The sequence below is a fragment of the Myotis yumanensis genome, unplaced genomic scaffold (genome assembly GCF_028538775.1).
Source record: "Myotis yumanensis isolate MYYU_CA2020_CCGP unplaced genomic scaffold, mMyoYum1.0.hap1 SCAF_17, whole genome shotgun sequence".
Classification (NCBI taxonomy): Eukaryota; Metazoa; Chordata; class Mammalia; order Chiroptera; family Vespertilionidae; genus Myotis; species Myotis yumanensis.
This window is the reverse complement of record NW_027223768.1, coordinates 14,085,086-14,107,564: the sequence shown is the minus strand read 5'-3', so window position 1 is coordinate 14,107,564 and position 22,479 is coordinate 14,085,086. Positions and strand designations below refer to the sequence as shown.

Sequence of the window (22,479 nt, the reverse complement as noted above, 5' to 3'; positions counted from 1 at the left end):
CCCAACGTCTCAGGCCCGAGTTCTCCTGGGCAGATCCACTCTGCTCTGGGGTTGTCTACTACCCTTGGGAGGGGCAACTGGGGCCGGAGAGTCGAGATGGTCACCAGGGCCCACTAGGAAGTTGAGTATGCTGTGGTTACCAGGGCAACCATCCTTCTGTGAGGCCTTCCAGCAGAGGGTGAGGACTTGACCATGCAAGCTGCCTCTCCCAATAAATCAAAGCTGACTGAAGCCCAAAAGGGTGGGTAGGGAGCACAGAACATTAAGGTCACTGGACAAGGTCACATCCCAGACCACCACTTGCTTATCGGGGAGCACTGCCCTGAAGGCAGACCTCCAAGCTGCCCACCCCTACTTCCAGGTCCCCCTGGGTGTGGACTCCAGGAAGAGGCTTGGGGAGGGGAGGTGGGAGGAAGGGCCTGTCTGCACTTGATGGATGGTACTGAAGAAATGTCTGGCACTTTCTTTCCCCTTGGGGGAGGTGAAGCTGTAGCCACCTCTCCCCCCCTCATCTGCATTCCTGCCTGCCTGCCTCTCAGGAAGGGGGTGGGGTGAGCTGCTGGAGCTGGGACAGGAGGGCCCTTAGCCCAGTGGAGAGTCATTTTGCAAACTATCACTCACAGTTGTCTACACTGGCATGGGAATGGAGGGACATGCAGACAATCCCAAAACCTCAATGGAATTAAAGAGGGATCCATATGTTCCCACCCCCATCCCTGTTTCTGTGCTCCCGGGCCTCCTGGGGCAAAAGATTCGTGACTCTCCATTCAGTCCTCACTCCTTTTCCTGCTTCTGATTTTCATGCTCCTACTAGTACATGATTTGCCTTATGGACTGTGTTATTTGCGCTGAGTGTGAAAAAGCAACGTGTGTGTGTGTGTGTGTGTGTGTGTGTGTGTGTGTGAGAGAGAGAGAGAGAGAGAGAGAGAGAGAGAGAGAGAAAGAGAGGGAGAGAGAGAAACTGCTGGTATCTTAGCATAAATAAGGCAGTAGCACCAAACTAGTCATTGAAATCTTCATTTTCACCTATTGCCATTTAAAAAACAGTTTCTCCCTCTCTCTCTTCTTTTTTGTTACTCCTCACCTGAGGAAACATGCCCTCGACAGGGACCTCGACCCTTCAGTGCCTGGGCTGATGCTCTAACCACTGAGAAACACCGGCCAGGGCTGCCAGTTTCTCTAAGAATGTGCTTGATAAAGCAGGAAAAAGTTACTAACATGTGGTGGGTTTATTATAGTTATTTTAAACGAGTTAATAGGGCTTGCTTTCATTTATAGTACAGTAGATATCAGTAGATAAGCCCACAGAAACAAAAGCTCAATAACTCTTAGGGTGGAAAGGGTTCCTGGGATCAAGAGTGATGCATGCCCTGCCTGGGCAATGCATCGGCTGTTCCCAGCTCGAGAAGCATGTCTCATCTGACAGAGGGTGGAAGACGTGGCTGTGTTTTCCGGCAACCCTCTCTCCCTCAAGAAGAGACACTGTCACTAGGATAACGATTTTAATGGTCTCCACTCCCAGTTGAGAAGCAAGGCATACAGGCCGTCAGCCCCTCCATACCTTGCCTCTCCCCTGCACACTGTATCCAGTGGTGGGTGGTGGGAGATAGGGGGTGTTTGTGGCAGTTGTGGACCCCCCCCCCAGATTCACTTCTAAAACCTTTTGCTATTCCCCCTAAGATGGCTCTTCCCCTTCCCCATAAAAGTCACAGTGTAGCAAGTATGAAGGAGGAGGGCACAGGAGGGGCAGGAGGATCCAGGAACCCACACCCCAGCTTGGTCTGAGTGGGGGTGGATAACGGGTGTGGGCTTTGTTCTGGTTCTGTAAGCTCCGAGTTCTCTCCCCGGACACCAGTCCTCTTTCAGAGGTGGTATGTGGGGTCTCCACTGGAGTGAGCACACCTGAGTTGTTCAAACCACTTCTCTGGATCCTCTGGCAACAGTGGGGCTGCGGTGGGTGAGGGTGAGGCCTGGACCCTCGCTGTCACTTCTGGCGCCGGCAAGGGAGGTGTGGGAGGCCAGGAGGAAAGGCGGGTCAGCCTCGGGTGCTGTTCCCCCGCTCCCCCAGCAGCCAGTAGGTCCGAACTTTGCCTTTGCCCTGGAGGGAAATAGAAGAGGGGGTTGGGATGGGGAGTGGCAAGCCCATTTGCCAAATGATGGGAGTGGAAGTGGCTGCTTGAGAAGGGGCTTGAGGGAGGGCAGCCCGCTCTGAGACCCCAAGGGATGGTGACCAGAGGGGCTTCCTTCTCTACCTTCATCTCTACATCCCCTCGGAGCTCCAGCTCGAAACCACCGAACTCCTCCAGGACAGCCTTGGTCTCCGAGGACAGGTGGATCTTCAGGGCTGAGGAGGATAAGGAGAAGAAGGGAAGGTGAGGGATGCAAGAGAAGGGACCAGGGGAAATCAGGGACTGTGGGGGTAGAAAGGTGCTCTCTCCTTCTGAGTCCCACCCTCTCCATGGGGTGTCTGACCACACTGGCCGCTGCTGGCACCTGAGAGCTGTGTGATCTATCCATCCTTTAAACTTAAATTAATTAAAACTCAATACAGTTACAAATTCAATGCCTCAGTTGCAAGACCACATTTCAAGTGATCAAGAGCCCCTGTGACAAAGGCTCCCATGTCCGACAGCTCAGACTAGAGAACGTTTTCATCACTGCAGCAAGTTCTATTGGACAGCACCTCGTGCATCACCAGGCTCTAGACCAGTGATGGCGAACCTATGACACGCGTGTCAGAGGTGACACGCGAACTCATTTTTTTGGTTGATTTTTCTTTGTTAAATGGCATTTAAATATATAAAATAAATACCAAAAATATAAATCTTCGTTTTACTATGGTTGCAAATATCAAAAAATTTCTATATGGGACACGGCACCAGAGTTAAGTTAGGGTTTTTCAAAATGCTGACACGCCGAGCTCAAAAGGTTCGCCATCACTGCTCTAGACAGTCTAGCACAGAGGTCAGGACCTCACACTTTGGATCCTGCTCTGCCTCGTCTGAAGGCCGGAGTGAGCGCCGGAGTGAGTGCTTGCTTGGGGAAGTCATACAAACTCTCTGGGCTTCATTCTCCTAATCCGTAGCGTGCTGACAGGGACAGTGCCCATCTCAAAGCCCTGCTGTGAGGATTAAATTTAACCTTCAAAAAGGGGACAGAATCTGGCACATGGGAAGCACTCGATCAGCGACTGCTGTCGGTTATCTCCCTCACCACCCTCATTTTCCAGCTGCGGTAACTGAGGCCTAGAGATCTTCCCAGGCTGCTGCGGTCAGACCTCGGCCTCCTACTACTGACCGGGTATCCCCACACCCCTTCTCTGTCTATCTCCCTCTGAACTCGCTCTCACCACCCCTGGGGTCTGCATCTCAGTGGCCCTTGTTTTGCTGCTTAACCATTTCTGAGGATGTGCTCCCTGAGGACTGGATCTCAGTGAGAGGCTCTCTCCTCCCCGCACAGCTGCCAGCACCGTGCCCAGGGAACATCTGCTGGACCAGAGCCCCACTTGCCCCAAGTCGCCCTTCTCCCGCCATGAGGCTTGGATGGGGTCCACACGGACGCTCCAGCCAACTGTGGGTCTGGGTCTTTGTATCCCAGGGCCCGGCTCTCACAGGTTGCTCCATAAATGTTCACTTGGTTAAACTGTGTTGAATACAGCAGGAAGGCCGAAGATCAACAGGAAGCAGGGCCAAAGGAAGCGGTGGGAGCGAGCGTTTATTAGGTACCTACTGTGTGTCAGGGCTGTGCTAGGTTTTCTACAACCCTAGGCAGGCATCGTTTTTTACAGATAAACAGCCGAGGCTCGGAAAAGTTGAATGACGGTTATGTGCTCCGCATGTATTACGGCTTCCTCATATAACTCTAGTGAGGCAGGCATTTATTCTCATTTTTACAGACGAGGAACACGGAGACTCACAATGGTGTAGCAAACCCAGACCCAGCTGGGTTAGTTGTAGAGCGGAGCTCCACACCCCGGTGGGCAGCTCTGAGCCTTCCTGACCACGCCCACGGGGAGCAGAGGGTCTAAAGGCGGGATTCCTGCTGGGAACTGGTGAGCAGTGGCCTGGAAAGACTTTCCAAACATTTGGAACGGCAGGGCAGCTAGGATCTGAGTCTCTGATTAGATGCAAGGTGATCTGCCCAGGTTGAACTCTTAGGAGCAGGAGGCTGGGAGGAGGGAGGGCTAGGAGCTGGGGCAGGGACAGGACAGGCACAAGCCGTCCAGGGGACTTTCCTGGGCTCCAGCTACCCTGCCCTCCCATCCCCTTTGGGGGGCCACCGTACCTTCCCCGTTAGACTCCATTCTTGAGGCCGTGTTGACTGTGTCCCCAAAGAGACAGTAACGGGGCATCTTCAACCCCACCACACCAGCACACACGGGTCCTGGAGGGAGGAAGCCCGTCAGCGAGGGGGGAGGGGGCCGGAGGGTGTTGAGGGAGGGGGAGGGAGGGAAGGATGGAGGGAGGGAGGGAGGAGGATGGAGGGCGCTCCGGAAGAGGCAGGAGGTGCATCTGAGGCCAGAGGAACGAGCCTCATTCCCGCAGCTCAGCCTCCGGAAGCCCCCTCCCCGCGCCTTGGTGGCCTCACCTGTGTGGATGCCGATGCGCAAGCGCAGCTGCTCCTGGGGCCGGTGGCGGATGTGGAAGGAGCGCACGGCGTCCAGCAGTGCCAGGGCCATGCGGGCCACCTCGCAGGCGTGCAGCCGCCCATTCCGCACCGGGAGCCCCGACACCACCATGTAGGCGTCGCCGATCGTCTCCACCTGCGAGGGCGGGAGAGGGAGCAGCACCTGAAGGCTGGGACGTTCCCTTCCCTGGGCCGCCCCCAACCCCTCGTGTACCATCATTCTGAGCTCCCACCCGGCTTTCCTCATCCCCCGTCCCTCCATCGCCCTCCCCGCCCTGTTTCTCTGCCTGCCCCTGGGTCTCCTTGTGATAGATACTCTCTCTCCCCATGTACCTTGGTCTCCTCTCAAAGATTCTATTTCCTCCTTCCCGTCACCTCTGTCTGACTCTGCCCCGGAGTCTGTCTGTCCCTCTCCATCCACACTCACTCTCACCTTGTACACATCGAAGTTGTCTATGACGGCATCGAAGCAAGTGTACAGGTCATTGAGCAGCGTCACCACCTGGAAAGGAAGAGTAGGGGCTCCACCTGGGCTTGGGTGGGAAAGGCGGAACCCGCAGGCAGGCCTACGGGATGGCGATGGTGGATACCTGCTTGGTCTTCACTCGTGGCCGCTCCCTGACTCACCTGCATGGGCGTGCTCTCGGCGGACAGGGCTGTGAAACCCACAATGTCACTGAAGTAGATAGTCACGCTGTCAAAGGCTTCGGCCTCGACGGTCTCGCCGCGCTTCAGCTGCTCAGCCACTGAGCTGAGGGGTCAGGGATCAGAGGGTGAGGTGGGGCCGGCACGGGGATGGCAGGGCACGTCGCCGGACACGGGCACTCACTGAGGCAGGATCTGGTAGAGCAGGGCCTCGGCCTTCCGCTTCTCCTCCAGGTAGGCCTGGGTCCGCTCCTCCACCAGCTCCTCCAGGTTGTTGGCGTACTGCTCCATGCGGGACAGCAGGTTGTCCAGGATGTTGCTGCTGTTCTCTCTGAGGGCGGGGAGCAGCAGGCAGGGCTGAGAGAGTGCCCACCCCAGGCCTCCACCAGACCCAGGCTCCCAACCCACCTTCCAAGGGCAGTGGGGACGCTGGAGAAGGCTGGGGGCGAGGGGCACCGCAGGATGGGATGGCAGGGGGAAAGGGTAGGAGGAACGTTCGGGTCATCTTTGAGATGCCAGGGTCAAGTATGAAGCTTCAGGCACAGCTATTTTGTTGGAACAGTGAGTTAGAAGGCGGCAGAGGAGGTGGGAAGGGACTCGGATTGACAGAACGCAGCAGGAGGGCACACAGGCTCCGAGGTGCATCTGGAGGCACTGGGCCCCAGGGTGGCGCCCTGGGCAAAGGAGTTCACAGGGTGGGGCGGGAGCTCCGGTGGAGGGGAGGGGCCCCGTATACTCTGCACACCAGGGAAGACTAGGGGCCCTGGGGGCTGGCCAGGAGGGGTGCGGGGTGGCTGTGTTGTGGGAGGAGACGGGGGATGAGAGGTGGGGAACTGTGGGGACATCTGGGTCATTCGGTATTCACACGGGGGCGGGGGGAGGGGGCTGTGAGGCTGTGGTGCTGCAGTAGCTACTGCAGGGATGAGACTTTGTTATTTTAAAGAGAGAGAGGAATGCAGGGGTGGGGGGGGGGGGGAGAATTTGTTGTTACACTTATTTATACGTTCATTGGTCGATTCTTGTATGTGCCCCGACTGGGGATCGAACCCACAACCTTGGCATATTGGGACGATGCTCTAACTGAGCCAGGCAGGGATGAGGCTTAAGTGGGGGGTATATGGTGGGGGGGAGGTGGGACAGAGGAGGCTGGGGGTGCTCCATGCCTAAGGCCAGCGACCTGTTAAACTTTCTCAGCATCGTGCGGATCTGCTGGAAGGGCGGCCGCTCCTGCGGGTCTTCAGCCCAGCACCTCTGCATCAGGTGCCCCAGTTCCTCCAGGTGACTCTGCAGGTCCAGGGAGGGCCGGAACGGGGGCTGCTCGCCCCGAGTGACCCGCTCGATGATCTCTGTGTGGTGGGAGGAAGGGGCTCAGTGGCGGGGCCAGCCAAGGGCCTGCTGAGAGATGGGCTGGGGAAGGCCAGGACCCAGGCTTGGGGCAGTCATGCCTCAGGGTCACTGGCAACAATGGAGCAACGGGTGGTGGCTGGGCTTTGCAGGAGGATGTGGTGGCATTTCCAGGCGTCTCTCTCTGGGGCTGAGGTAAGTTGAGACTGAGGCAGGGCTAGGGGACGGCATGGTCCTCTTACCTTTGGGGCTGAGGTCCAAACCTTCCACGTGGAATACGCCACTTCTCAGGGCAATCTCCTGAAGGATGATCCCAAAGCTGTAGATGTCACCGGCTTGGGAGCCCCGGACGGGGGGTGAGGCCATTCGCAGGAGCTCGGGGGCTGTCCATAGCTTTTCTGCGGGTCAGAGGTCAGGAGTCACAGGGTGAAGGGCCCAAAGCTAAAGGGAAACAAGGCTAGAGCCAGAAGGTTGGTCTGGGACTGATCTGGAGACACCAAACGAGTGCTCGAGCTAGACGAGGCCTGGAGACCACTTCGTCGGACTCCTCGTTCTACTGGTGAGTGAGCTGAGCAAGCGTCAGGAGAGGCAGGCATGCGTGCTCAGGCCCATCAGAGACCAGGCACAGCCTCCCTGCTGGGCTGGCCTTCGGTCAGGATTGGGGACAGCGGGGGTCTGAGCTCACTGGCGTAGAGGGTGTGTCCTTGGTCAGGCTCTGGGTCCCTGAAGCTCTCGAGCCCATAGTCAGTGATCTTGAGCACAAATCGACCGTCTACCACACAGTTGGACGACTTGAGGTTCCCGTGGGAGCAAATGGCCCCACTGTGCAGGAACTGCATGCCCTGGAGAACGTGGAGGCAGGGTTCTGGGGTAGGAGTGGGACTTACAACCATGGCCAGGGAAGCACGCCTCCCCCACGTCCAATGGGCTCTCCTGGACCTACCTTGACGATGTCATTGGTGAGCGAGTACCGGAACATCCAGTCCAGGGTGATGCTCTCATTTTCCAGAATGTCCTACTGGGCGGTGAGAGTCAGCCCTGTGCCCTGCAGACTCCCCCTAAGAGGAGTGCAGGGGCCCTACTGCCGTCAAGTGGCAGAACAGGACAAAACTTTGTATTTACTTTAGTGCCACTGCCCCCCCCCCCCCCCCCGCTCCCATTTTACAGATGGGGCAAAAAAAGGTAGAAAGAGAGAGGGGCCTGCCTGGGGCTAGAGCCAGGGCTAGACCCAGGTTTCCTGACTCCCCTGGATCCCCTCACCTGCAAGCTTCCACGGGGGCAGTACTCAGTGAGGATACAGATGTTGGGGGCATCGGTGCAGGCACCCACAAACCTGGTCAGGTGGTCGTTCTGTATATCCCGCATCTGCAGGTGGGAGCCAGCATCAGGAGCCTGACAGAGACCTCACTCCTGAAGCTGTCCCCCACCCTCAAGGACCACTCACTCTTCTTAACACTGTGTTCATTCTCCAGACCTTCCTTGGTGATTCCCACCATGTTCTGTGGCCCACCATCCCTCCAAATCTGCTCCCTACTCCCTCTGCCTCCCAAGCCCTCCACCCGCCCAGGGCATCAAGTATGGCCCCTCGAGGACCTTCCTCCAGGACATGTCCAGGTGTCCTTTCCCCACCCATGATGCCCTCCTCCCATGCCAACATGCAAGGGCCCGTCCCAGGGCTACAGACAACCCTGAGGTCCCTCCATGAGCAGTGCTGTTGGCCAACCTCCCCTGTCCCCCTGGGATGCTCCCCCAGCCACTGCCTCACTCCCCTACATTACATGCTTCAGCTCAAACAGGACTTTTCTTGTCAGCTCAATGCGTTTGCGGTTCACACTTTTCACAGCCACAAGGTTGCCCTGGGCAAGGAATGGAGACAGTCACTGTGAGGAGATGGGAGTTCCCAAATGCCCTGGGACCTGCAGCTGCTCCTCACAGCCCACCATGCCTCCCGGGCCTCCCTGTCCTGGCAGAACAGCCTGCCCCAGGCCCCAGGCCCCAGGCCCCAGGCCCACCTTATAATACGCCGTCTTGGCAAAGACCTGGAACTGGCCCTCTGTGGTGAGGAGGGAGCCGTAATTGGAGCCTCTCTGAAGGGAGGGAGAGCAGGAGGAACGGTCAGCCCATGGGCCCCACCATGGGCCCCGCTCTCCCTGCTAATGGCTTGAGCTCGGTCTTCACTGCCTCCTTCCACATCATGACACCCTCCCCTCACTTGCTTTTTCCCTTTAATGAATGTCACATATACTATCTCCAACCTTTGAAGAAGCCCCTACAGGAGGCTCTTAGATGTAACCATTATCTGAGAGTCTCAGAGAGGGGCCGTGACCTGCCCAAGGTCACACAGTGAAGACAGCTGGGGTTAGAACCCTGCTCTCTCCCTGACCCATCAGGCACTGCCCTCCCCCCACCCCATCCCCAGCTGTCCCTCAAGTCCCCCCCAATGATACCAGCGTTCTTACCCCACTCAAGGTCAGCCGGCTGCCCGCACTCCGGAGGTGCCTCTCCAGGCTACTGGGCTGCAAGTCCTCCCAACGCACCCGCCACAGCTCTGAGGCCAGTTCCTTCTCCAGCTGCATCTTCCTGAGGCATGAAACTGGCCTCTGAGCCCCTGACCCGCGTGGGGAGGCTCTGACCCGCAGCCCCTTCCCAGAGCCCTGGCACCGCTGCCTGAGCAGAGCCGAGAGCAGCCCCACTGCTCTGGGAGGCAGGTCTCAGGACGGCCCCTGGGCTGAAAGCCGAAGGCGTCGGTGAAATTCTGCCTCACCCGGACCTTGGGGCAGTCACTTTATTTCTTTGAGTCTCACGTCTTCATGTCCAAATGCCCTCATTTGGAAACGGGGAACCTCGATATTTGTTTCAAAAGCATTGTGATAAGAATGAAAGGCGATGTGTGGGAGGGTCTCTATATAGCACGTGATCGGCCAGCACCGATTTTCTCCCCTCCCTCTATCCTTCACTTCTCCCGAACTTCCGTTTCCGCTCCACTGGAAGGCAGGCACAGGGCTCCTTCACCTCTCTGGATGCACAGGGCTCATCAGCCCTGCCCTGCTAACGGCCCGATCCCAAAGGGTCCGAACCACTGCTTCTCATCTCGTCAGCAAGAGCAGGGGGGACAAACCGGCCCCTGGGCCAAGATCCAGGCCTTTATGATGCCACTCCATCCCCCACCCCTCTGCTGTCTGGGATCAGCTCCCTCTCCCTGGCCACTCCTACCCGTTTCCTCCCTTCTTCCTTGTGTCCGAAAGCTGTTTAGTCTCTTTTCTCCTCCATCTCCAGCGGCCTCCCCTGCTGTGCCCGCACCCTTCCTCCCTTCCCTCAGCATCCTTGCCGCCTCCCCGAGTCTGGTTGGTTCTCCGGGTCTCCCAGCCTCACTCACCACCCTACCCCCAAGGCTCACCTGTATATGAAGATGGAGACGATCAGGATGCTGAGCAGAGAGAGGCTGCCTACCAGCGCCAGCACCTCCAGGGTGGAAAAGTGGGCTGTGGGAGAGTCCGAGTTGCAGCAAGAAAGAGTTTGGTTAGACAGCAGGAGTGCCTTCTAACGGTCAGCCCGTGCGCTCGGATGATGGATGAAGGGAAGGAAAAGGCAGGAGTCTTTCCAGAAAACTCTCAGTGTGGGGGGAGGGGAGCAGTGTCTCAGCATGGAGGCCTGGATGGCAAGGGGCAGGCACCTTGGTTGCAGGCAGGGTCCTCGTTGTCAAAGCCGCACTTGGGGATGTCAGGAGGCGGGTATCCCAGGGGCCAGTGCAGTGTGCGCCCTGCCACCGCCACCAGCTCCTGGGAAGTCCCGTTGTAGTTCAGGACGACCTATGGGGTGGGGGTGGGGGGTGGCAGGCACGATGGGCGGGCAAAACCTCCTGTCCTGTCGGGTAGTCCTGCCTCCCACCTGCCCCATCTCTGCTTCCAGGCCCTTTAACTGGGATGTCAACCCTGTATCAAACCCCTACTGTGAGTGACACAGAGACCCCATACCCGTGCCCCAGGTCATTAGAGTGGAATAACGAACAGTGTGTGTTCACCTTGGCTCTGAGCTGCCCGTCTCTGTGGGAGGGGCTCTGTGACCTTAGGAGACACTGGACTTCCTGAGGGCAGGGCTGTGCTTCCTCCTCAGACATGGGGCTCCCCAAGGGTAATGCCTGTGAGTCCCTATCGTTCTGGTTGATCCCCCCACTAGAGCTTTAATCCAGGGCTCTCCATCAGTGACCAAGCATAGTAGGTAACTTCAGAGTAGACAGATGCCTTGCCAGGGCTGGGGTGCGGGGCGGGGGGCGGGGGGGGGCGGGGGAGGCCGGGAGAAGAGGGGTGAGGTGTCTTTCTCAGTTGGCATTGTCTTCTCCGGGCACAGCCTTACCCGAAAGTCACTAGTCTCAGGATCCATATCCCAGAGGGAGAAGTCAGTCTCTCGGTCTCCATTGCTGTCGATTTTCAGGTGTCCTGTCACACCTGGGGGCGTGGAGGAAGATGGCTGTGTTTTGAGGGAGTGGAAGAAAGTTCAGGGACTCCCCCCCCACACACACACCTCATCTGATCCCTTGATTGTCTCTGCCTTGCCCTCCAAACACACACACACACACACACACACACACACACACACATATATGAAATGATAATAAAAGGGACAGACGCTTCAGCCACAGGACTGATTGGCACTGGATACTTAGAAGGATTTCTTGATGGAGCTCGGGAGAGAGGGCAGGAGGGCCTACAGGAAGCTGCGGGAGACTGGCGGGGGCGAGGGACTGCCTGTGCCGCTGGACTAGAGGCTCCCCACGGCCTCCCGCCCGGCGCACTCCCAGGCAGGCCGTTCTCGCCACCGCCAGGCCCTGACCTTGGAAGCTCCGGTTCCACATCCGCTGGGTGATGCCCTCCCCGTCGGTGACGGCTCCCCCATGGGCCAGGGTCTCTGTCACCGCCTGGACGAAGAGCAGGAGCCCGTCGTGGAAGGACGCCGGGATGGTGTTCACCTGCGGGGACAGCAGAGCCTCACTGGGGTGGGACAGGTGGAGGGCACACAGTGGGGTGCTGGGGGGAGGCACTGGGAGGTGCTGGGAGCTGGGAAGGGGATGGGAGAAAACGTCCCCACAGGACAGCAAGGTTTTGCTATCGATAAGATGCCTCTGCGTAGAACACCGCTTTGCATCCCGCTGGGCAGGTGGGGCAGGACAGATCACTTCCCTTTGACTGTGAGGACCTGAGATTCGGAGGTTGAACTGGTCAGCGCCACCTCCCAACCCCCAGAGATATAGAAACAAGGGGCAGGGAAAGAAGGGGAGGCCTGGGGACCCGGGGATGGCTGAGAGGACAGGGTGGAGACTGGCAGGGGGCCATGGAGGGGGGGCTGGAGGTCCACAGTGGAGGGCCCCAGGGCCCCGTCCTACCAGGCCGTCGTCCAGGGTGAAGTTGAACTGCTCATGAGCCAAGTGCTTCAGCTGCTGCAGGAATTCCACGTACTCAGGGTTATCTGGCTCTTTGTATGTAATGATCTTGGCAGCCTGAGGAAGGGGTCAGTGGAGAGGGGTGAGCTGGGCGCTGACCCACCTTCCTATTAGCCTGGGCCCCACCTCCCAGAGCTGCATCTCTGCTCAGCTTAACGTCAAACTGGACCCCATATCCTGGGTGCGGTGCTGACTGCTCCAAAGCAGGGGACCCAAAGGGATGGCTTCTCCCAGTCCAGTGAGTCTGCAGGACCTGAACATCCTTCCACCTCAAGCCTATGCGCACATCCTCTTACGCTCCTGGCTCTGAGCCCCCTGTCCCTCCACACACCTCTGGGCCCAGGCCCTTACCCTTCGTCACCTAATTCCCTATGAGCATCAAGAATTTCTTTTCTGCCCTGGCCGGTTTGGCTCAGTGGATAGAGCAGTGGTTCTCAACCTTCTGGCCCTTTAAATATAGTTCCTCATGTTGTGACCCAACCATAAAATTATTTTCGTTGCTACTTCATGACTGTAATGTTGCTGCTGTTATAAATCGTAATGTAAATATCTGATATGCAGGATGGTCTTAGGCGACCCCTGTGAAAGGGTCGTTCGACCGCCAAAGGGGTCGCGACCCACAGGTTGAGAACCGCTGAGATAGGGCGTGGGCTTGCCCACTGAAGTCTCCCAGGTTCAATTCCAGTCAAGGGCACATGCTCAGGTTGTGGGCTCAATCCCCAGTAGGGGGCGTGCAGGAGGCAGCTGGTCAATGATTCTCTCTCATCATTGATGTTTCTATCTCTCCCCCTTTCTCTCTGAAATCAATAAAATATATTTTTTAAAAAAGAAAACTCCTTAAAAAAAAAGAAAGAAAGAAAGAAAGAACTTCTTTTCTAGAATCATTTCAGATAATGCAGGACCCAGTGCCCAGAAACTACGTGTCACCAGTTGAGAGTCGCACCCCCTGGCACTCACCTGAAAGGCCCGGTGGGCACTGACATCCTGCCCATCCCCCCGCTCCCAGGGCCTGCGGGAGCCAAGGCCCTGTGCACCTTGCAGGCTTTGCCCGAAGAGATCCAGGTGGAAGAAAGCATAGTCCTCCCCGCTGAGACCAGCTTCCAGGGCCAGAAGCATCAGGGCTCTGAAGGTATCCGGGGAGCTGCAGATGTAGATGACTGGGGAGGAGGGGGCGGGTCAGAGAGAAGCCCAGGTGTTGGGGAGGGGGAGACTCTCCAGGTAGGGAAGCTGGGGCACCCAGGGGGTCGTTCAGAGACCTTGTGGTCGCTGGGTGGACCTCCGGCCTCGGTACAGGCTGTGGCAGGAGGGAGATGGAGAAGGGCAGGAGGTGGAGGTGGGAGGGAGAAAGGAGCAGAGGTGGGGGGAGGTCGGGTCAGGAGGGGAGGCGGGAAGGAGAGGAAGGCCAGCTGGAGAGGGGACTGGAGAGGAGCTGGCGTGTGGGAGCAATGGGAGGAGAAGATGGAGGAAGGAACGAGGCTGTTGGGAAGAGAGAAAATGGGCGAGAAAAAAGGGACGGGAACTAAGCCAGGAACCCACTACGTGTCAGGGTGGCAGCAGGTACCCCCTCCCGCCGTGAACTCGCTAGGAGCTGGAGGGCGGCAAGGAGGTGGGGAGTGGGGTAGGTGGGAAGGGAGAGGGCCCCGGAACCGGGAAGAGAAGGGGGTGGAAAAGGAGAAGGAAATGGGAACTCAGAGCTGGAAAAGGCCGGAGAGGCCGAGACAGGAACGAGGAACGTGAGGAGGAGGAGGAGGAGGAGATAGACCGGCCGGAGGAAACAGAGGACGTCCAGGAACCTCCCAGGGTCAGAGGGGCTCTGGGCCCCGTGCGCCCCTCACCTCGGCCCTTGCGCTGCACGGTCCGCAGCAGCTTGGCGTAGTGATCGCGGTCGCCCTCGGCGAACTCCAGGTGGTCCACCGTGATGTTGAGACGGTCGCGGACCCGCAGGTACAGCCCCTCCACGACGAAGAAGCAGGGCTGGTCGTCGCCCGGCCGGTAGGCGTAGAGCACGAGCGCCCGGCGCTCCCAGCCCAGCCGTCGGTGCAGCGCCGCCACGAAGTCGCCCAGCTTGGCGTGGCTGGGCCCGGCGCGCGTGGTCAGCGCGTACTCGTCCTTGGCCCCGAAGCCCAGCGCCGGGGCGCCGGCCGTGAGCAGCGGCACCCGCCAGTGCGCGGTGAAGCGCCCCACCGGGGCGGCGGCGTACACGCAGCCGGGGCCCAGGAACGCGGCGGGCGCGTGCTCCCACTTGAGGTCCACGGCTGCCAGGGGCGCGGCGGTGTCGGAGCAGACGCCCCGCGCGTCCTCGCTGCTGCCCAGCACCGTGCGCACCGTCCAGCCGGGCAGCAGGTCGGGCCGCGCCTGCACCCGCGCCAGGGCCAGCTCCACGGCCGGGCCCACGCGCGCCCAGGACCACGGGTACGAGGTGTTGGCGAGCGGCAGCACCACGGCCACCGTCAAGTTGCCCGCGTGGCTGCCCCGGAGCCACAGGAGCAGCAGCGGCGGGAGTAGCCACAGGCGCGAGCGGGCGCCGGCGGGGCACCCGGGGCGCGGCATGGCCTCAGCGGGCGCCGCGGCGGGCGGGGGCTCCCACCATGGCCTCCGCGGTCCCCTCGCGCTCAGGGCGCGCCCCGGCGGGAGTGCGGTGGAGCGGGCGGGGGCGCTCACCCCGCGGAGCTCCGTCCCCTCCAGCGGCTAAGTCACGGTCACGGTGCGGAGCGCCCGGGGTGCGGGGCGGGCGGGAGGGCGGACCCGGACAGCCGCGACGGCGAGGTGCGGGGAGGGCGCTGCGAGCAGGTGGGCGCGAGAAGGGGAGCCCGAGCGGAGGGGGCCGGAGGGAGCTAGTTGTGTGTGTGTGTGTGTGTGTGTGTGAGAAAGAGAGAGAGAGAGAGAGAGAGAGAGAGAGAGAGAGAGAGAGAGAAGGAGCGCTCGCTGGGACAGGGGAGAAGGTAGGAGATGGCACGAGGGAGGAAAAAGGGGAGTGCGCGCTGTGCGTGCGGGAGCGCGGCCCCAGCACGTCTGCCAGGAGAGGCGTCCGGCTGGCCCAAGTCTCCGGCTGTCCGGGGGGGACGGGGAGGACCCGAGCCAAGCTCCTACCCCTCCCTCCCGGACTCTTCCCCTCCCAGACTCGGTATCAGCCGAGCCAATCCGGACCTTTAACTCCTTCCTCCCCGCCCCCAAGCCGCGGGCTCGCCAGCGCCCAGAGCCTGCGCGCTGTCCCCCGGACCCTCTGCCCGCTCCTCGACCCCCCAACGCCCGCCCGCCCGCCGGCTCAGAGAGGCGGCCGCGCGGAAGGACTGAACGGAGAAGCGTATGGGGACCCCCGGGGGCCTCTGCCCTCCCCTCCGCCCGGGGTCCGCCTGGGGAGGAAGGAGGCGCTGGTCTGGGATCTCGGCAGGAAAAGGTGTGCGTGTGCGATGTGTGTGTCTGGGGGTGAGGGGTTTCTGGAAAAGACGTTAAAGTAGGTGAACCCCAGGGTCCTGATGACCCAGCCCCTCCAGGACGCCCCTCCACTCCCGTTAAAGGGATCGGCGGAGAATAGGGGCAGGTGGGAGGGCAGAATTAGCTCTTTAGTTCCTAAAGGGTTATTAGGCCGAGGAGAGAGAGCGTGCGGGTGGTTGGAGAGGGAAGAGGGGTGACCTCCGGGCCGCTCCGGGAATGTAAGTGTGTGTGTCGTGTTGAGAAGGGTTGCTAAAATGGGTTTCGTGGTGGCGGCGAGAACTAGTGTTGGAAGTGACCAGCGGAGGGGAAGGTTTGGGTGTCCTTACTTGACGGCCGGGCGGCTAGACCGGACCGCTGTAGAGTCAGTCTGCCCTCTAGTGGGCAGTAGCCGTCATTGACGGTATTGGGCCACCAAGCTCTCCAACCCGGCGCCCAGGCCAGGCCAGGACCCAAGGCTTGCAAACAGTTGCAGGGGACCTAGTAAGGGTTAGGCACCAGCCAGATGCTAAGGGCAAAAAGAGAAGTACGTAGAGAGTCTGTACCTCAAGAGCTCTATTTGGGACAGTCATAACGTAATATCGTTAAGCACTGTAATATAGAGATGGATAAATTAAGCAGAGGTCCAGATGAAAACTATTCTGCCTGCCTTGGGACCAGGAAAAACTTCAAGGAGAAATAATTCAACAGGGGTAGAAGGATGAGAAAAGTATTCTATGTAGAGAGAGAGAAACTGAAGTATGTTTTCTATATAGAGAATTTTAGGAGAATTTTGAATATTTCTATGGTTAGAGCAAACAGTAGCCCAACTTAGGATGGCAGGCACATTTTGTTTGGCCTGCATTTTCTCTCTCTATTTAATAGCCCAAACTTAAAAATTAGCAGATGGGCAGATGGGCCATCGCTGGTGTGGCTCACTTGCTTGTAGGGTCTGCCCGGGCACTGAAGGGTGAGTCTCAGGTTCGATTCCTGGGTTTCAGGTTTGTTTTTTGTTTTTTTTTTTAATATATTTTATTGATTTTTTACAGAGAGGAAGGGAGAGAGATAGAGAGCCAGAAACATCGATGAGAGAGTAACATCAATCAGCCGCCTCCTGCACATCCCCTACTGGGGATGTGCCCGCAACCCAGGTACATGCCCTTGACCGGAATCAAACCTGGGACCCTTGAGTCCGCAGGCCCACGCTCTCTCCACTGAGCCAAACCGGTTTTGGCAGGGTTTCAGGTTTAATCCCTGGTCGGGAGGCAACTGTTGGATGTTTCTTGATGTTTCTGACTTTGATGTTTCCCTCTTCCTCTCCCTCTCCCTTCCTCTTTCTCTAAAATAAATTTAAAAAATCAGCAGATGGCACATGAATGTTTGGTGTTCTGACTTGTCTTGAAATATTGGAGAGCTGATAATATATGTCCTGCATCTATCCGTGATCAATCAGCTGCAACCAGTATCCATGACCTCCTTGAGATGTTTAGTTCATGATGGCTCTTTTCCACCCTGTTCACTCATTGGCATTACTGGCTGCAGTAGCAGTTTATGTTTTCAACCCTGACCTGTGATGTAAGGTGTGTACATGTAGGAATGAACGAGGAGGAGAGGCAAGAAAAGGGCAGCAGATGGCAACTTATGCAAGCTTTTGTGTGACAGGCTTGTCTTGGTCCCATAAGGGGAGCTACAGAGACTATAAAAGGTAGATAGGAGATTGGGAGATTTAAATATTTTTATATGTTTTTATTGATTTAGAGAGAGAAAGGAAGGGAGAGAGAGAGAAACATCGGTTGGTTGCTTCCCGCATGCACCCCAACCAGCTACTGAACCCACAACCTGGGCATGTGACCTGAAACCAGCGACCTTTCAGTGCACTGGATGAAGCTCAACCAACTGAGCCATACTAACTAGGGGGATTTTTTTAAAATATGTTTTTATCGATTTTTAGAAAAAGAGGAAGGAAGAGGTTTAGAGAGATAGAAACATTGATGAGAGAGAAACATCATTGATTGGTTGCCTCCTGCACGCCCCCTACTGGGGATCAAGCCTGCAATCTGGGCATGTGCCCTGACTGGGAATCAAACTGGTGACCTCTTGATTCCCAGGTTGATGCTCAACCAATTAGCCACACCAGCCCAGCAGGGTGATTTTTTTTGTTTGTTTGTTTTAATGTGTCAATTTTTTATTGATATGCAGCAAGCCACTTAAAATTTTATTTTAAAAAGTTTGGCGAATGTAGAAAGTCTCCTTGATGAAATATTAGCCTCCACATACACTACCAGGCAAACTGTCGTAGAGATCACAGAACAGAAAGTTCATAGACAATATAAAATTGCTTGAAGGACATAGCTTAACATTACTTCAACTTTCTTACTAGGGAGGTTTTTAAAAAAGTTTTGTTGAGGTATAATTGATACACCATAAACTATATAATTAATGTATACAATTAGATTAGTATGGACATATGTATATACTTGTGAAAATATTGCCACAATATCTAGGTAACGAATATATCTATCACCTCCAAAAGTTTCCTTGTGTCTTTTTTTTTAATCCTCACCTAAGGATTTTTAAAAAATTTATTTTACAGACAGAGAGAAGAGAGAAATCACTTGGTTGCCTCCCCACCAGAGATCAAACCCCCAACCTGGGTATGTGTCCTAACTGGGACTTGAACCCAAGACCCTTCAGTGCATGGGAGAACCCTCCAACCAACTGAGCCACACTGGCCAGAGCTCTTGTATCTTTTGTGTTCGTGTATGTTAAGAACACTGACATGAGTTCTGTGTCTGTCCCTCCATCAGAGGGCAGACACCACACCCAGCCCAAGCTTTTAAGCAAAAAAAAAAAAAAATTAAAAGAAAAAAAGAACACTGACATGAGATCTATCCTCTTAAAAATTTTTTTTGTTTTTTTTAATTCTTTTTCCTTGTTTTTTTACCCTCTTAAATTTTTAATGCATAAATTTTTAAGTATAGGGAGATTTTTTGTAAGTAGAATCAATTAAACTTCAGGAAGAGAAGACAATATACAAATAACCGAAGTCTAGGTGACATTGAACCATTCTTTGAGAAGCTGAAGAAGCAGGTTTTTGGGAGATGTTAACAATTTTAGTTTGTTAGGTCTGAGGTGCCTGTAGAAACCTAAATGGAAGTGCCCAATAGGTCATTGGATTAGTGGAACTGGAGTTCAGGAGAAATGACTGGGCTAGATACCTAATTTAATAATTGAGCTCCTCCATCAATAATGTTTGATTAAATAATTTGTCTAATTTCTAAGCTGAAGACAACTAAAAACGTTGGATTAAATACTTTTAAAAATCAAGCCCTGGACAGTGTGGCTCAGTAAGTTGAGAGTCGTCTCACGCACTGAAAGGTTGTCAGTTCAATTTCCAGTCAGAGTACATGCCCCGGTTGCAGGCTGGATCCCTGGGATGTGCAGGAGGCATCATATCCTCCCCCCTCTCTAGCCCCCCCATTTTTCCTTTTCCCTTCTCTCTCTCAAAATCAATAAAAATATTTTTTAAAAGTTCAAGAACAAGTACAAGTGTGAGGAATTATTGGTGTTAGAGCATGAAAGGGCAGAAAAACAAAGTTGAGATCAGCAGTGGGACTGCTTTTACCTTGAGGTCATTTGCTGATGGGGAACTGGTGGAAGAAAATGGGCTGTGTGGGGCAAGTGAGACAAAATTGGAATCCAAATGTCCCCAAAGGTGAGAATCCTGTTTTGGGTTAGGATCCTGGAAGGCAGCACTCTTAGGGAAAACCTAAGAGTAGGGTAAACTAGAAGTAGAAAATCCAGACCCAAAATATTCAAAAACCAAAATTAAGAACCAATTGATGGGTATAACAGCAAGTTAGACTACACTGAGAATCAAATAAATAATTCAAAAGAAAGAACAGAAGAAAGCCCTGGCTGAGTAGTTCAGTTGATTAGAGTGACTTCCCAGTATGCCCAGGTTGTGGCAGGTTGCAGGCTCCATCCTGGTCAGGGCACATACAAAGACGAAATCAGCCATGAGTGGACAACAAATCTATGTTTTTTTCTCTCTCATAATGACAATAAAAGGGATGAAAAACCTAAGAGAAGGTTAGAGACATAGAGGATACTGTGAGAAAGTCTGACACACCTTTATTTGGAGCCCAGAGGGAAATAATAGGATAGAAACAGTATGTGAAGAGATTATGGCTGAGAATCTTTTTTTTAAAATACATTTTATTGATTTTTTACAGAGAGGAAGGGAGAGGGACAGAGAATCAGAAACATCAATCAGCTGCCTCCCACACACTCCCCACTGGGTATGTGTCCACAACCAAGGCACATGCCCCTGACTGGAATTGAACCTGGGACCCCTGAGTCCACAGGCGGACGCTCTATCCACTGAGCCAAACCGGTCAGGGCTATGGCTGAGAATCTTAAAAAGTAGATGAAATACATTAAGCCACAAATTCCAAGTGCAACAAACCTCAAATAGAATTTTAAAAATCCATATCTAAACCCATCAGAATGAAACTGCAGGAAATTAAATAAAAAATAAAATTTTTAAAACTTAAAAAAGTGGAAAAAAATAAAATAAAATATAAAAAAGTATTAATTGCCTTCAAAAGAAAAACCATTAGATTGACAACTTTTTTTTTTTACAGTAAAAAGGGAAGCCATAAGAAGAAGGAGGGAACTTCACGTGAGGCTTAAGCTCAGGAGTTGCTGTAGTAACCAATCTAAGGGAATAGTGGCCAATCAGAGGGGGTATTCAAGGCACAAAGATCTGCAACCTTTATAAACTGTAGGGAAAAGGGACTCAGTGGGACTCTTTCCCTCTCCCCACGTGGGAGTCTGTACTTGTTCTTCAATAAATTCCCACCTTTACTGTAAGAAAAAAAGGGAAGCCATAGACAGTAAAATAACATTGTAAATGTGCTGAAAGAAAATAACTCCCAACTAGGAAGCCATACCCAGAAAAAAATGTCCTTCGAAAACATGTGAAATAAAGATGTATTCATACAAACCAAAACCAAGAAAGCGACACTAATTCTCAAGCAGGAGGAATGTTATTCCAGGTGAGTGATTGGAGTTGCAGGAAGCAATCAAGAGCGCAGCCCCTGTCTGGGTGCATGAATGGGTGGAACAACAAATCTCTCTCTTTCTCATCAATAAAAAATTTAAAAGATGATAAATTTAGTCAACAATAAAAATAAAGTTTAAAAAATGGTAAATCTAAATGACCACTAATTTAATTAATAAACATGAATGTCTTGTGGGACTGAAAATATATAGATAATTAAATTGTGTGCACATATATACCTACACCTACCCAAGAGAAGTGAATGCATCTGACCAAAAGAATTTTGCAAAAAAAAAAATGTCCATAGCAGCTTTATTTATAATGGCAACCCAAATGTGTTTTTCTGCGACTCAGTTGGTTAGAGCTCCTGAATTCATCAAAAGGAGAAAGGACAGACATACACTCCTATGTGGCTCAGTGGTTGAGCGTCAACCCATTCACCAAGAGGTCACCTGTGTGTTCAGAGATGGTTATGCCCAGGTTGTGGGCTTGATATACAGTGGGGGGCCTGTAGCAGGCGGTTGATCAGTGTTTCTCTCTCTCTATCCCTCTCCCTTCCTCTCTATAATCAATAAAAATATATTTTAAAAAAGGAGAAAGGACAAACTGTGGTATAATTATTCAATGGAATGCTACTCAAATAAAAAGGGACAAATTACTGATAAATGCAAAAAACTGGAGCTGGGGCAAAAAAAGAGTACATACAGTGTGAGTCCATTTATTTGAAGTTCAAGAACAGACAAAACTAATCTATGATCACAGAAATCAGAAGAGAGATTGCCTCTAGTGGCAGGGCAAAGGGGTATGAGCAAACTGAGGTGATAAAAACCACCTCAGTTGGTTCTATAGACGGAATATATTACTCAAAAATAATCGAGCTGTGGGCTTAAGATCTGCATTTGTTGTGCTAAATCATGTATCAATAAAGTATTTAAAAGAATTACAACAACCGCAATAGCAGATAATTCTGAAGGGAGTGATGATTAATTATTCCTGTATTTTTTCCGAGAAAAGTAAAAAAGCATTACATAAGTCAAGGATGCATGTTGTAATTTTTAGGGTAGCCAATATAAGAGAAGAAGAATAACTTTCAATTAACAAAGGCGGGGAGGGAATAATAAACATTAATCAATACAAAAGGAGGCAAGCAGGAGAAAATGTATTACAGGAGGGGCAAAGCACGTAGTAATCTGATTGATTTAAACGCAAATACAGCATATCGATATATATGTAACTGGTGAAACCTCGCATAAGGGTAAAATCCGCCCGTTTGTAGAATGAGGAAAGAAAAGAAGTGCGGGGAAACTTCCACGGGGATGGGCCGGGTCCTTCTCTCCTTGCTTCTTCCCTTGCTCGCTTTCTCTGAAATCTCTTTCCGAAGCTGCCTCAGTTTCCCTTCTAGTCCCTCACCCTCTGATCAATCCACACACGCCTCCTTTTCTCAGAGCCGCTTCTTCTGAGTAGTGTTCATTGCTGCTTAAAGCCCCTTCCTATTCCCTCATTTCACTAGCTAATGGCAAAAACAGCTTCAAAAGAATGCATTCTTTGAGGGAGGAAAAAGTAGAATGGCGTTTACTTTTACTGAAAAAGTTAAAATTCTCTTTTATTCTAGCGAAGGGGGGAAAAAAAGAAAGAAAAAAAGTCCTGCTAGCAGAGGATGGTTTCGATCCATCGACCTCTGGGTTATGGGCCCAGCACGCTTCCGCTGCGCCACTCTGCTGCTGTGGGTGACGGTGGCTCCTGATTCCTATAGAAAGCTTCCTACGTAATCTCGGTTCTAATCTCTTTACACAGCGCCGTCTAATGTCTGGTTAAAAAAAAAAAAAAATTCGTCATTACTGTCTAGTCTATTCTGATTGGCTAGTTCCTGACGCAGCAGGGATTTTTAATTGGTTTACAAGCCCGTTTTCTACGGTCAACCAATAGGCATAAGCGGAGGGGCGAGGCGGGA

The 22,479-nt window shown here is 53.9% G+C and overlaps 1 protein-coding gene and 1 non-coding gene across 2 annotated transcripts; both read right to left on the bottom strand.

Annotated features, from left to right (window-relative positions):
- Nucleotides 1-1,018: 1,018 nt before the first annotated feature.
- On the bottom strand, nt 1,019-15,042 carry NPR1 (natriuretic peptide receptor 1). The gene is made up of 22 exons (XM_070395931.1): nt 13,888-15,042; nt 13,010-13,209; nt 11,996-12,109; nt 11,446-11,581; nt 10,969-11,060; nt 10,289-10,424; nt 10,013-10,097; nt 9,075-9,195; nt 8,628-8,702; nt 8,394-8,471; nt 7,876-7,980; nt 7,559-7,630; nt 7,301-7,457; nt 6,858-7,013; nt 6,449-6,617; nt 5,456-5,602; nt 5,254-5,377; nt 5,060-5,128; nt 4,588-4,762; nt 4,285-4,383; nt 2,253-2,344; nt 1,019-2,098 (listed from the first exon to the last, which is right to left on the bottom strand). The coding sequence occupies exons 1-22, from the start codon at nt 14,600-14,602 to the stop codon at nt 2,036-2,038; spliced, it is 3,180 nt and encodes a 1,059-aa protein (XP_070252032.1). The 5' UTR covers nt 14,603-15,042; the 3' UTR covers nt 1,019-2,035.
- Nucleotides 15,043-22,176: 7,134 nt separating this feature from the next.
- Nucleotides 22,177-22,248, bottom strand: TRNAM-CAU (transfer RNA methionine (anticodon CAU)). Its single transcript has one exon. It is a non-coding gene; the product is annotated as a tRNA-Met (tRNA).
- Nucleotides 22,249-22,479: the final 231 nt, after the last annotated feature.